Source organism: Mustela erminea, chromosome 11, assembly GCF_009829155.1.
Source record: "Mustela erminea isolate mMusErm1 chromosome 11, mMusErm1.Pri, whole genome shotgun sequence".
NCBI lineage: Eukaryota > Metazoa > Chordata > Mammalia > Carnivora > Mustelidae > Mustela > Mustela erminea.
In genome coordinates this window covers 91548567-91561853 of record NC_045624.1, presented here as the reverse complement: position 1 = coordinate 91561853, position 13287 = coordinate 91548567, and the positions used below count along the sequence as shown (strand labels likewise).

The 13287-nt window shown below is 40.1% G+C and overlaps 1 gene segment (V, D, J or C); it reads left to right on the top strand.

Annotated features, from left to right (window-relative positions):
• The window catches only part of LOC116568651, a 54241-nt gene extending 44085 nt beyond the window's left edge, over positions 1–10156 (top strand). The window contains 4 exon segments of the C gene segment in view: positions 3324–3449; positions 7895–7942; positions 9745–9903; positions 10028–10156. Coding sequence covers positions 3324–3449; positions 7895–7942; positions 9745–9887 — 317 coding nt within the window.
• The last annotated feature ends 3131 nt before the right edge of the window (positions 10157–13287 follow it).

Here is a 13287-nt window from a genome sequence, read left to right as displayed (position 1 = left end):
GATTATGTTTTGCCTTTAATGGTGTTCTCCACCTAGCAATTGTCTGGATAATTTTTACCCTGAATTCTATTTCCAACATATTGTTTATGTCTATATCCAATGGTTCTGTGGAAGAGGTCACAGTCTCTGAATTTATCCTCTCTTGGGTGTTTCTCCTTCAAGTCGTTTTGGTAACAGATGGTTGAGGGGATGTATACTGGATATATCAAGCACGAATCAGTCAAGGTGCACCTTGCTTAGTTTTGGAGCAATCAGAAATCCCCACCAAAAAGAAAGAAGAAAGAAAAAAAAGAGAGAGAAAAGGCTAAAAAAAGGGGAAAAAACCAAGCCAAAATGAGCCCCAAAAGTAAGATTTATAAATAAATCTATAAGATTTACATAAACAACCAAAAAAAAAAAACTAAACAACAACAACAACAAAAAGAAAAAAACAGAAGACCAAGAAAAGTAAAAGAAAAGAAAAAAGAAAAATACAGGCAAAATGAACTCGAAGAATAAGATTTATATAGTACATAAACAGAAAAAAATACACCTTAACACTGACAGAATAAGATGGGAAAGGTGTTTATAAGCCCTTCATGTGGGCAAGGAAGGTTATTTCAGTTCGTCCTGAGTGTATCTTGTTACGTTTGTTAAAGGACTCAATGTTCCAGAGAGATAGGGAAATTAAAACTGGTTTATATATAGGGGTAGTATTGATTAGGGAAAGAAAAGACTACCTTGAAGCTTATATCTATATCTATATATCTATATCTATATCTATATATAAAAAAAAGAAACACAGATATATGTATGAAAAAAGTTCAAGAAGTTATCATGCAATGTGTTATAATAAACATCTAGTTGTAGTGCTAAGTAAGTTAAAAAAATAATAGGGTAAGAATGAGAACAAATTTTTAAAAAAGTTGTGTTTATGAAATATACAGTTTTGGGAGCAATAATGGGGGCTGAAAATATTGTTTTCCCACTATCACTGAGGTTTTCCAGTTTTATGGAGATGCTATGGTTATTGTCCTCATGTTCTTTTCGGTTTGTCTTCTGGGAGCAGGGCCTGTGCATTGTTCTTCAGTTAGTCTTGCGTGGGCTGCGTTGCCCTGCCAGCTATCAAGTGGCTGGGTTCTGTGGAAACAGGCTTTTCAGGCTTTTTCTTCTCTGGAGGCTTTTATTCTTTTACGGCTTTTTGTGGCTTTTTGGAGGGTTAGTGCAAAGTAAACTATCCACACCCAGACCTCCGCCTCAGAGAAAAGCTTCAGTCTACTCCCCTCTGGATTGTTCAAAATACACAGACTTCCCCTCTGCAAACTCCATTGAACACTGCACACTGCCACAGGCATTGCCTGCTCCCAACTACCACCTTGGTGGTCATCCTCAGGCCCACACTTGTCTCTACACCCCCGTGCCCTAAAACTGCGAGCAATATTGGTCCAGGCCAGCCTGATTCTGGGGACTGCTTTTGCCACCAGTCTGGAGTCCATGCCCATCCTGGGTGCACTCAGACCCAGTGATAGTGCAGGTCATGGAAGTCACTGGGCCCAGGGACCTCAGGCAGGAGCTTATACCAGGCTCTCTCAGTTATGGGCTGGAGTGTACCCAGCCCGAGTGGTGGTGCAAGCATTGGAAAGCTGCGGTCTCAGGGACCACTGGCAGAAGCCCCTGTCAGGCTCTCTCAGGCTTGGGCGGGTGCAAGCTGTGACCACCCTCAAACCATGAGCTTAGGTCCGTGCCTGTGGCCACCTAATTCTATCAATTGCCCTCAAGACCCATTGTTCTTTTTGTGTGGTTTTAACCAGACTTCAAGTTAATGCTGGTCTGTGAGCACAGGACAGTTTCATATTGTTGTATTACTTCCCAATGTGTCGCTTCTAGTGGCTCACACCCCTTCTGTTTATCCTCTGATATCAATCCAAACACTCTCACTCTGCTTTATCCCTCCACTGATGATCTTCTGCCCCCGCAGAAATTCAGAAGTATATAATCTTACACCTCAGGCCAATATCATGGTCTTCAGAGTGTTCTATTAGATATTTAGCTCACTTTAGGAGACCCTGAAACAGGGTCTCTTACTTCTCTGCCACCTTGCCAGAGTCCTCCCCCCCCATCTTTTTAAAATGAAATATCCAGAAGGTCCACTTTTCAGGACTTTACTTGATGAGGAAATAAGCACAATTATATATCTTTCAAGAATATTCTTCTCAGCATCACAGTCCTTCTCACTTTAAACTTGTTCTACTCAAAGTATGACCATTAACAATGAGTTACAGGGCACAAAATTCTGTTCATTTGATGGAGCCGAATCACAGCTCAACTTGAAATAGTAATTTGGCTACTGCGGTTTTAGTATGATCTTGTATTTTTCAGATTTGAATTTTATATACCAGAAAAAGGTGAAGTGTCATTAGTAAAGATTGGGTGAGGCTCACATGTATAACATTTCTTTCATTCTACACAATGTATATATTTCTTTCCATTAGTAAAGCTGTTCAGCAAATATTATGGCTGTCCTAGTGAATGCCAGGCTGGAAGTGGTACAGGATGAACTACTATCCCAATGAGGATCATTACCATAATGCAAATAGACTTTTGCTAATCACTCAGGGTCCCTTATGATTCAGGTATGACTCAGGCATGGTGTCCCAATGGTGCCCCATTGGTATAGACACCAGTTTAGACATTGTGGGCAGCCAACTGAAAGTGCTCTAACCCACTGTGATCCAGTAATTCAGTAGATTCAGTAACGTCCTGGAATAAACATCACAGACCAAGGCTACAGACGGCTCTTAAGAAGTAGTCAGTTTATACTTTTCTCTGTGATTCACAAGCAATTTTTAAGCAGTGGGAAACAAACATGTAAGAAGAACTGTGAAGAGCTTTCTATATACAAGTTAAAATTTCTGAAGTAAATCCTTGTCTTTGTGGAACATTGGGGGAAAAAAAAGAACCCACATACCTAAAATGGTAACACTCAGTTTAAGGCTCCAAGTCACTAAACAAAGACTTAATACCTAACCCAAGTACAATTTCAACCCTCCAGAAGAGTAACATTTACCCAGTCAACATGGGCATTTCCTGATCAGCCCCAGAAAGATTCCTGATGGATCCTCTCTTTCCCTTTGGGAAAGTGACCTTGCCTAAAACAATGGCTTCTTTCCTAAGAATTTTCATTTTCTGCTCCCTCGCTGTTGTTAAAAAGGTTTCCTTTCCTCTAATACTTTTGAGTTCCCCTCTACTCCTAGACGGGATGCTGAGTGATTCATTAATACATTGATTAATAATGCCATTAGATCTTTAACATTTACTTAGTTCCAATTTTTGTTCTTTAACAGGTTTGATGGCTGTGACAGAATCTGAAATGGACTCCCAGGGACATTCAGAAACAAAGCGAAACACAGAGGTGGTGACCGTGAGTCCTTTGAATTCAGGATATTTCTCACCTGATCCAATGGCTGTGGGTGAGTTTTTGGCTTTATGCTCCACTCTCTTTTTATTCAAACTTCTATTGTAGTTAATTTTGCATTACAGGGCAGACCAGCTTGGGCTGGCAGAATGTTATGCTAGTGTTAAGTTGAGGTAGCTTGTTTTTTTTAGCTCTGTTGAGTTAGTGTATTTGCCCAGAAGCCAACTGAACTGGCACACAACCAAGCCCCTAAACTTTCAGGCTGAGTTCCCCAGGTGGAACCCTCAGGAAGTGTCCAGGAGAATTGGTATTGCATGAGAGTCTTCTTTGGCCAGAGCTCAGTAACATCTCTTACTGGCCGTAAACTAATGTGTGCATAATTTTTAGTCTTTGGTGTAGACCATGAGTTATGGGGCAGAGGTAGAGGGAAAAGGAGACATCCCACTGAATAGGGAGCCTCAAATGGGGCTTGATCCCAGCACCCGGGATCAGGACATGAGCTGAATGAAGATGCTTAATAGACTGGGCCACCCAGGTGAGTCCAAATTGCAAATCTAAAACTCCTTTTGTCTTTTGAGGAATTGCCTTGGGAACCACCAGGTTGGAGACCTCAAAAGTACAAAACAGTTTACCATTGTCTTACCTGTCAGGTCCATAATTCTAGAACTGCTTACTTTCTAGAGTTTTCATACCTGCTCCCTCTCGGTTCCTTGAACACCTGCAGCTGGACTTCATTCCACTGCCAGTTGGTACATGTTGTCAATATGCCCTTGTCATTGTCTGCATATTTTCTGGGTGGGGTTAAGCCTTTCCCTGCCAAGAGGCTGATGTCCTAATTGTGGCAAGGACATTGTTAAAAATGGGTTTTTCCTTTGGGGGACACCTTATGTGATCTCCAGTGACTAGGGCACATAATTCACAAGAAAAATCACAGGAGCCTTTAGGAAACCTTGCAAAGTTCCTGGAATTGTCTCAGTGTACAAACTTCTGCTGATCCTTTGGATGTGAGTCCTCATTGTCTGATGTTCAAGCCTATAATCATCAGGTTACAGAAACCTTTTTAGAGGACAATTAAAGGGTCCTCTCAGTCACAGGGTGCAGCCCTGTGATTAGGTATGTAAGACACAACATTGGAAGAAGATAGCCCTGGACATTTTCAGCAGAAGAGGGACATTACCAAGTGTGCCTGCTATAAAACTAATAGTTGAACCTTGTACACAATCCACAGCTACAGAAGTCTCCACCTGACACCTAGTACTGCCCAGACACTGGAGTTTCTGAATCAAATTGAGGGAAAAAGAAGTAGCTGACATCCAAATAGACTGCTTTCATCTAGACAGGGGTTCAAAGATTCATACTTTAAATATGACATCCTTTCTCCCTCTTTTTTTTTTTTTTTCCTTTACTCTGTCAATGGTTTGTATCTCCCAGGTCAATGCCAAGAGGCCTAATCTCTGGAATAAGAGCAACCTAGTAGAAAATATAACCCTGGTCCTAATTTTTCTCAAGGTCAATATGACATCTCATTGGTTGATTACCATAATGTTATATTGGGAGTTAGTTAGGAATTACCAAGAAGCCACCGGGATTCACTCCTTTGGCTGGCCCTACTTTCTCAGTGAGGGATACTTATAAAGAAGTATGATTAAGACCTTTCCCTTCATTCTTCAAGTTGTTGCTGAAGCCCTCCTAAAGCAATGGGTAACCTCCCCCCAAAAAACAAGAAACAAACAAACAAACAAACAAACAAAATTTTTTGGCTCTGACCAAAGCAGTTCTTAAAAATAAAATAGCCCTTGATTATGACTCGACTGAGCAAGACTGGATCTCTGCTGTAGGCAACACCATGTTCTATACCAAGTTGAACACTATTGGGAAAATTAAAACCCAATAACATCAGATCATGGCACAAGCCATGTGGCTTAACAGAATTACTCCTTTAATAGGGTCTTTCTTACTTATTTGATTTTAATTGCTTCAATTCTTGGGGACTATGACAAACATGAGGAATTATCCTGTTTAGAAGCATCATAATAATCTGTCTGGTGTGTTATGCCCTCTCAAAAGCTTTCATGTAAACTCAAAGCCAGTAATCTCCAAGCAAATGTTCTAAGACTGGAACATTACAATGAATGAAGAGAATGACCAACTCAAAAATTGTAAAGCTGAAGTGATAAACTGTGAATATCACAAGGGTTAATTAAAAAGGTTAAGACCTGTTAATATCACCCAGAGAAACAGCAATTACTGTGAGAATGTCAGAGCAGTTGCTGAGAGTGGTGTTAATGTCTGCAGTTTAGAACCCATCTCTCAGTTCAGCTGAGAGTCTGATCAAAAGGCAGAGTTGTTATAAAGGAAAACCACAGGCTCAAAATGTACTCAGTTAGCTTAAGGCCACAAGTCATCAAAGTCTTCAGACCTACCCAGCTGCAGAGTCAACACCCAGAAATGCAACGTTCGGTGAGTGGACATGGGAACTTCCTGGTCAGCACTAGGAAGTTTACAGAGTGTCCGCCTCCATTCCCCGTAGAAGGATGACCTTGCCTCAGACAATAGTTTCCTTGCTGATAATTTCTTTTTCACTCCCTATCTTGAAAAACCTCTTTCCTATTGGCCTTTGAAGCTCCTCTCTACTTCCTGGATAGGATGATGCCTGACTCATGAATAGGTTTAAAATATAGCTAGTTAAATCTTTAAAATTACTCAGTTTTGAATTTTTGTTATTTCCCAGATTCCTAGGTTGTCCCATGACCAAATTCATGTTAAGCATTTACTTTTACCTGACCTATGATGAAGATCAAATGAAATTATGCCAGTGAAAATGCTTGTTGAAAACACAACATGGATAAGTTTATTCCTATATTCATCGTATTTATTTATATATTTTCCTAAAACTAACTTAAGTAAGATTATAAGTCAGCCCTAAGTTTTTTATTTCTACAGCTAACAGAAAAGTAGTAAACAAGCAAGTCATAAATTTAATGTAACCCCTTGGCTGAAGTATCCTGTTAGGTTTTGATTTCTCTAGTTTGCAAGAGAAAAGTAAAAAGTATATTAAGTTTCAAGGTGAGAATTATGTTAAGGGAGAAGTTCCTGTGTGTATGTGTTTTGCTTAGCATTTCTGAAAGGAATGTCTCCAAGTTCTTCTCATAGCAACAAAGGTAACAAAAGCATTTCTGTTAATGCAATTCTATAGCACATTTCTAATACTGGTTCATGGAATTTTCTTTTTTTTTTTTTTAATATTTTATCTGTGTATTTGAGAGAGAGAGAAAGAGAGAGAGAGAGAAACAGATTCCCTCCTGAGAAGGGAGCTTGATGTTGTGCTAGATCCCAGGACCCAGATATCATGACCTGAGCCAAAGGTAGATGCCCAACTGACTGAGCCACCCAGGCATCCCTAATCCTCTGATTAGTGGGGAGTCTGCTTCTCCCTCTACCTTTGCCTTTCCCCTGCTCATGCTCTCTCCCTCTCGAATAAATAAATAAATTTTTCTAAAAATGAGCATCCATAATGAAAAGGTCATTTACTAAGATGACAGGCTAAGGTATCTGGTGTTTGACAGTGCACAATGGGGAGTTATGTTAGATTTCTATGGGGTGTTTTACACGGTGCTTTTCACATGTTCTCACTCATCTAAATACCCACAACCATCCTTTGAGGGCTGGCTCTAACAATCACTGCTATGATTTTGCAAGGGACATAGCCTCTAAATCTTATTTCCTTCTGGGTAAGACAGACTCCTCCAAATTCAGCTTATATCAGTGTAACTGGGGGATCAGATGACATAATACATGTGAACCTTTAACACAGTGTCTGGCAGAGTAATAATCATTTAATAGGTATTAGCTTTCATTCATATTGTTGTCATGTCTGCAAATACCACCACTCCAAAAAATCATGTGCAGTATCTGGGGATACTGAAGCTTGTGTGATTTGAAAGGTAGGACTGCTTTCTTTTGCTTAGATGGGATATTGACCTAACCAGACTCCTTCCAACATGTAAGATTCTGCTGTGATTCTAGGGTTGGATGGACTCATCTTGGTAACAGCACTTCATGTCAGCAGTGGGTGCTGAGGACTGTACAGCAGCCAGTTTCTGGTTATTTTTCCATACAACACGTTTTCATACGACACCCACTTTGCAGTAGGCACTGTGCTAGGAGCTATGAGCAGAGAAGGAAAACAAGATAGTCTTAGGCATTTACCCTCCAGCTGTAGGGGAAAAAAAGAAAGAAATGCATAATTCATGAAGTTTAACATCTTCATGTGCAGAAATACAATTTTGAATTGATTTACTAAATTACACAGACTCAGAACAATCAATTTTGGAATTGTGGGGCTCATATTAGTAAAGGCTCCTCTCTCTGCTTACTAACTGTTATCTATCATCTACCTATCTATCATCTAATTATCTATCATTTATCTATCCACAACACAGACACACATCAAATAATGGATTTGAACAATTGAATAATACTTGCACTCATTTCTTTCAGAGTTTGCTGCTATTAACTCCACAAAATCTTCTCTGAATGATGAAAATGGTAAGATTTTGTCTATCTTTGCCTTTATGTTCTGCTGTAGCATTTTTTCCTCCTCATCAACATCACCATTGAACTGTCCTGGCTTCAGGAAAAACCTCAGAATGGCTGGATCTTGAACAATAGACTGAGTGATGTTTTAAGACAATCGAATATCTCTCAGGAATCATCATCACACAGTGAATGCTGGGTTTGGGTGTGAGAGGACTATAAATTAGGGGTGCAATGATGTGATCTGAATTCTTTCAACAATGGAATTCATTCACTTCTGTGACCTTTGTTACTACTGACTGAGGAAAACAGGTTATCAATTGCTTCTGGATTTTTTTTTTTTTTTTCAGATTGCTTCTAGGTTAAAAAAAAAAGAATTGTTCTTGCTGGATGTTAATAACACGAACTGACACTGAGAGCTTCTCATACAGAAGGGGTGCTGCACTGTGAGTGCATTTTGTTTAATTCTCCTAATACTCACTGTGAAGGATTTTATTCCCATTTTACATAGGAGGACAAAGAGCTGAATTTATTTGTCTCCATACCACACAGCAAGATCTAGGGCTTCATCCCAGACCATCTGAATCGAAAGATCATATACTATCTTAGTTTCTGTTCTTCCTCTAATTCCCAAAGCCAAGACCCTGAGACAGGTGTACACATCGGGAGGGAGTGTGAGTGAAGGCCTTCTGGTGCCACAGAGTGGACTTAAACTCCACTCTTTTAATTATCAGTTGCATGACTATGGCTAAACTATTTATATTTTCTGAACACACCAAAAATGACACAAATAACATCTAACTCGGTCATAGAAGATATAACGTGACATATGTGAAATGTCTAGCATAGGTATCTAACTTAGCTGCTACATCGTAAGTACAACCTCCGGGCGTTTTCTTCCCTCATATGAAAAAGGTAATGATGAAGAGCGTTGGTTTTAGCCCTGCTGATCCAACCTCCTTGTCCAGTGTCAAGGGACTTGTGGGCTCTAACCATCATACCTTCCTCATTATCATCATCCTAATTTATAGTTTTGCTTAATCACTTTGATGTCTTTGTTATGTTTTGTGTGTGAATATGCAGAATTATATAGAGAGCTGAGAAAGTGTTCTTAAATGGCGTGTTGCTGGGATTGAAATCTGGCTTCTGGTACTTACTAGTTGCATGAAATCAGCCCTTCTCTCTCTGTCTTCAGTTTATTTGTAAAAAAGGGAGTGAAAATAATAGTAATCTCATAAGTTATTGAAAAATTAAATAAGATTTAAGCTTTGTATACAAAGTTGCCAAAATTAGTAACAGCTAGTTTGTACTTAATGGATGTTGCCTCTTATTCTTTTTTTTTTCCATGAGTCAGATTTATAAGACCCAAACACAATTTTGATGTGTTACAAAGTCCAGATATTGTATCTGTTTTAAACTAATTGCTATCAGTGAAATTTCTACAGAACATATATTGCCTCTTATTCTTACTTTGAAACATGGTAGGGAAGAAGTAATGTTAAAAGCTATTTATCACCAATGACTTTTTCCCACTGGATTCATTCATTATAAACACAACCTTACTTTTTATTACTTGGGAACATTCTAGGTGAATTTCATAGATGTTTGAGTGACTTGATCAGCAAACTGTGTCTGAGTTGTCTTGGAGACGGTGGTGGTGGAGATGGAGATGTAGGTGTTTATTCTCCAGTTGTGCTGGTGTGAGTGTGTCACTTTAACTTAAGTCATCAGAAGTATATACTGTCACCTTTCGCCTATTAAGAAGTCCTAGCCTTTCAAAACAACACGTGAAATTAATGAAATGCTTCTTTTAGACACCCTGCAGCTGCAACTTGGGAACACATCTGCCTACTATACCTACCTCCTCCTCCTCCTGAAGAGCCTGGTCTACTCCGTCTTCCTTGTCATCTGTCTGCTTGGGATACCAGCACTCAGTGGCAGTGGGAAGAGTTCCTAACACATGGTGGCACAAGGTGTCACTTCTTGACATTGGCTAGTGTCCCTAAGAGTATCTGCTGAGGATCTAGTGAGCCTTCTTTGAGATTGGGTTATTTCAGTTCACATGTGTCTTCTTCTTGTGTCATTATCTGAGAACAGGCTTACAAACCCCTGGGCAAACAGAAGCTTTCACTCTGCAGCTAGAACAAATTCTTCCATGACTCTGGGCTGGAGTCAAGGGGCATCCACAGAGTCTTCTGCACCACCCCCTCATTGTTGTCCACACGCTGGCAGTCATCTAGTCCCCATACCTCTGGGTACAGCCACCATACATCTTACAACTGCATTCCTTGAACTCTTTAACCAGATAGCTGCCTTGAAGTCTTTATTTTAATACCTGGAAGCCAACATGCTTATTACCTGATATTTGTGTGTTTTTCATAATAGTTACAATAAAAAGCAATCAAAAGTCTACTTTGACTTCTGTGTAATTTATTTGGTGCTAACTGAGAGTCCAACGTAAAGGACGGCATGACAACTGAGTCTTCCAATTCAGCATCACTTGTAATAAGTGATCAATTCTACATTTCTAATTCTTTCTCTGAGATTGTCCTTATGATGCTTTCTTTGGGCCACTGATCCTACGTGAGCCACAGAGAGTGAAGGTTTCCACGTTATTTCTCCTGCAAACTTTAACAGATTCAGACTCATTTGGTTGAATACACTCTGGTGGTGACAGTATTACATGTTGCAATACTGGTGGCTGTACTCAGACCTGTTCCAGTGTGTCACAGGCACCATGTTTCCTGATTTCACAAGAATCCCAAGAGAGTTTCACTAACACTGAAAAGATAGAATGGCAGAGGGGTTAATTGCTTGACTTCTGAACTCCAAATGCTTGGGCTTAAATCTTGGTTCTATAGCTATTGAACTCTCTGTAACATAATTTTCTCATTTGTCAAATGGAGTTAAAATGAACCATCCCTTGGAGTTGTGTGCATAAAATGAGTTAACTTTCCTGGGTACCCATGAGTGCTCAACAATATTAGCCTCTACTATTGGGAGATCTAAGTTAGAAATAAGAGAAACACACATGTACACACGTACACACACAAACAATTAGGGCACTCATTAATATGTGTGTGTGTATTTCTATTCACATGGATGTAAAACAAAATATTCAGTATGTGGCAAGTGATGAAAAAGGTAGTGATGGTTTATTTTTCTATTTTTGTTAACAAATCCACTTAATGTAGGAACTTTAATATATTAGAATTTAAACAATATCTCATTTAAATTGGGAAGGATTTTTTTCTTTATTTACAATCAGATTCAGTTCTCGGGAAACAGGTGCTTTTGGAAACCAAGTAGAGGTTCTCATGTGGAAACAACATAAAGCCCACAAGATACAAGAAAAAGGAAATTTAATTTTGATTTACTCCTTGTCAAAAATTTCTTCAGATCTCTTAGGACACATGTCCGGGCCTTTACTCAGACCTGTGGAACTATTTATGCATGTGGAAAGCATGGCAGCACAGAGAGGAAAATAGCAAATAACTTAAGCCGTGTGTGCTAATGTCACTGCTGGGGTCCTAGGCGCTGTGTCCTGTGTCTTCCAACTCTCCAGCATGTTCCTTCCCCAACTGGACCTGGGCTGCCCTGGACTGGGAGGTGCAAAGAGGGGGAGGGTGGGAGGGTGGTGGTCCTGGAAACAGTGTGGGTGGAAGGAGGGCGCTATGTTCTCCTTCAAATGTGGTTGATTCCTGGAAGTGCTTGAAGTCAAGCTGGCCCCTGCTGGTTGGGGCTCTGCAACCACTGGCTCTGGTGCTGAAAGATGAAATAAGAACAGTTAAACCACAGCCAACTTTGCTCCTTTGCAAAAGGCCACAGCTAATGGCAAGAAAAGATCCACCTGCACACATGTTTCTGCTCTCAAATGTTCTCTTTGGCTGTGGGTGAGGGTCCCTCTATTTATACCACGTTCATTCTTGTAGGTGCTATGTGAGTTAGGATTGTAAGCCCAGGGCTGTTGAGTTGCTGCACACTCAGTCCACTCTGATGACAATGTTCTGAAGGAAACAGCAGAGATTTCTTGTAGCACTAGGTGATCCCCGACATTCCACCAGGATCTGTGCTTTTCCATGGCATGTGATTTACTGAGGCTCAGACTTTTGGTCTCATTTTGTCCGTGTAGGCAGGGTGACATGAGACCCATTCCCATGAGGTTACTAGCACAGAGTGACCATAGACAACACAACAGTAGGTTCTTCTTCCCTCACAAGAACACATGGACATACAGAGACTCTGAGTTCAACTGTGTCACTGAATTTCACAGACTGAGTCATGCCAGTCCCCTACAGGGACAAGTGACTGCTAAGCATTGGCAGGCTGAGCAATGCTCAGTAGAAGACTTGCACAACAGATAAGTGTGTTTGAGGGGGGGTGCCCAGCAGAGGAGGGGTGTTCAGTGATGTGAGCATAAAAAGTAAGTGTCCACTCAAACATGGAACAGAGATTGTGCCCAATACCGGGATCCATTCTGTTCAGGCTTTGGGGAAACAAAACTCTACTGCAGAGATCACAGCTTTGGCTTTTACAGTCTGACATCATAAAGCATATTCTCACCATAGACTTCACTCCTCTGGTTCTCTACAGAGAACCAACTTCAATGTGAGCTCTGGCTTCCGTGAGCATGGGCCCATGTTACTCCTTCAGCCCAGCATGTGTGGGAGAAAGCTCTTTCTCAGGGTACATTGTAAATTCACCTCTTGCTTAGACATCATCAGTGGACCTGGTGTATATGTGACTCTCCACCTGACACAGGATATTATGTGACCACACCACCAAATTCTGGAGATGTGGATCCCAACGCCAGAATGTACATACCCTTCTCATCCCCTTCTCCACCTTACAAAACTCTTTCTGGTTAGTCCTCAGACTCCCACTCCCCTCCTGATGGCACTTCTGTCATTTGGTCTATTCTCAGAACAGCAGAGATGGAGCTTACCTGACCTGCACAAATACACACATTTGTTTCATTACATCCAGCAGTTTTTTATTCATGAAATAGCTGTGACAAAATAATACTCATTTTCCATCAGGAATATTTTTCTCTAAAACCAGAAAAAGTAAAAAATTCTAAGAATAGATGAAAAGTTAAATAATTATTACATTTCCATGAAATATTTTGCAGAAAAATTTTATTTATGTGTTAGGCAACAATTCGGTAAATACTCATGCTGTCAAGCAAAAGCAAATATGTAATGAAAAACCTGTATATCCCATAAGACCATATTTATAAGAATAAAAACCAATACATGTATGTGTGTGTTTTTGCAAATCAGAAAAAGGAAATAACCTGGTGATTTCAATCATTTCTGGGAATTCCAAAATATCTACAGCAAAATGACTTTATTACT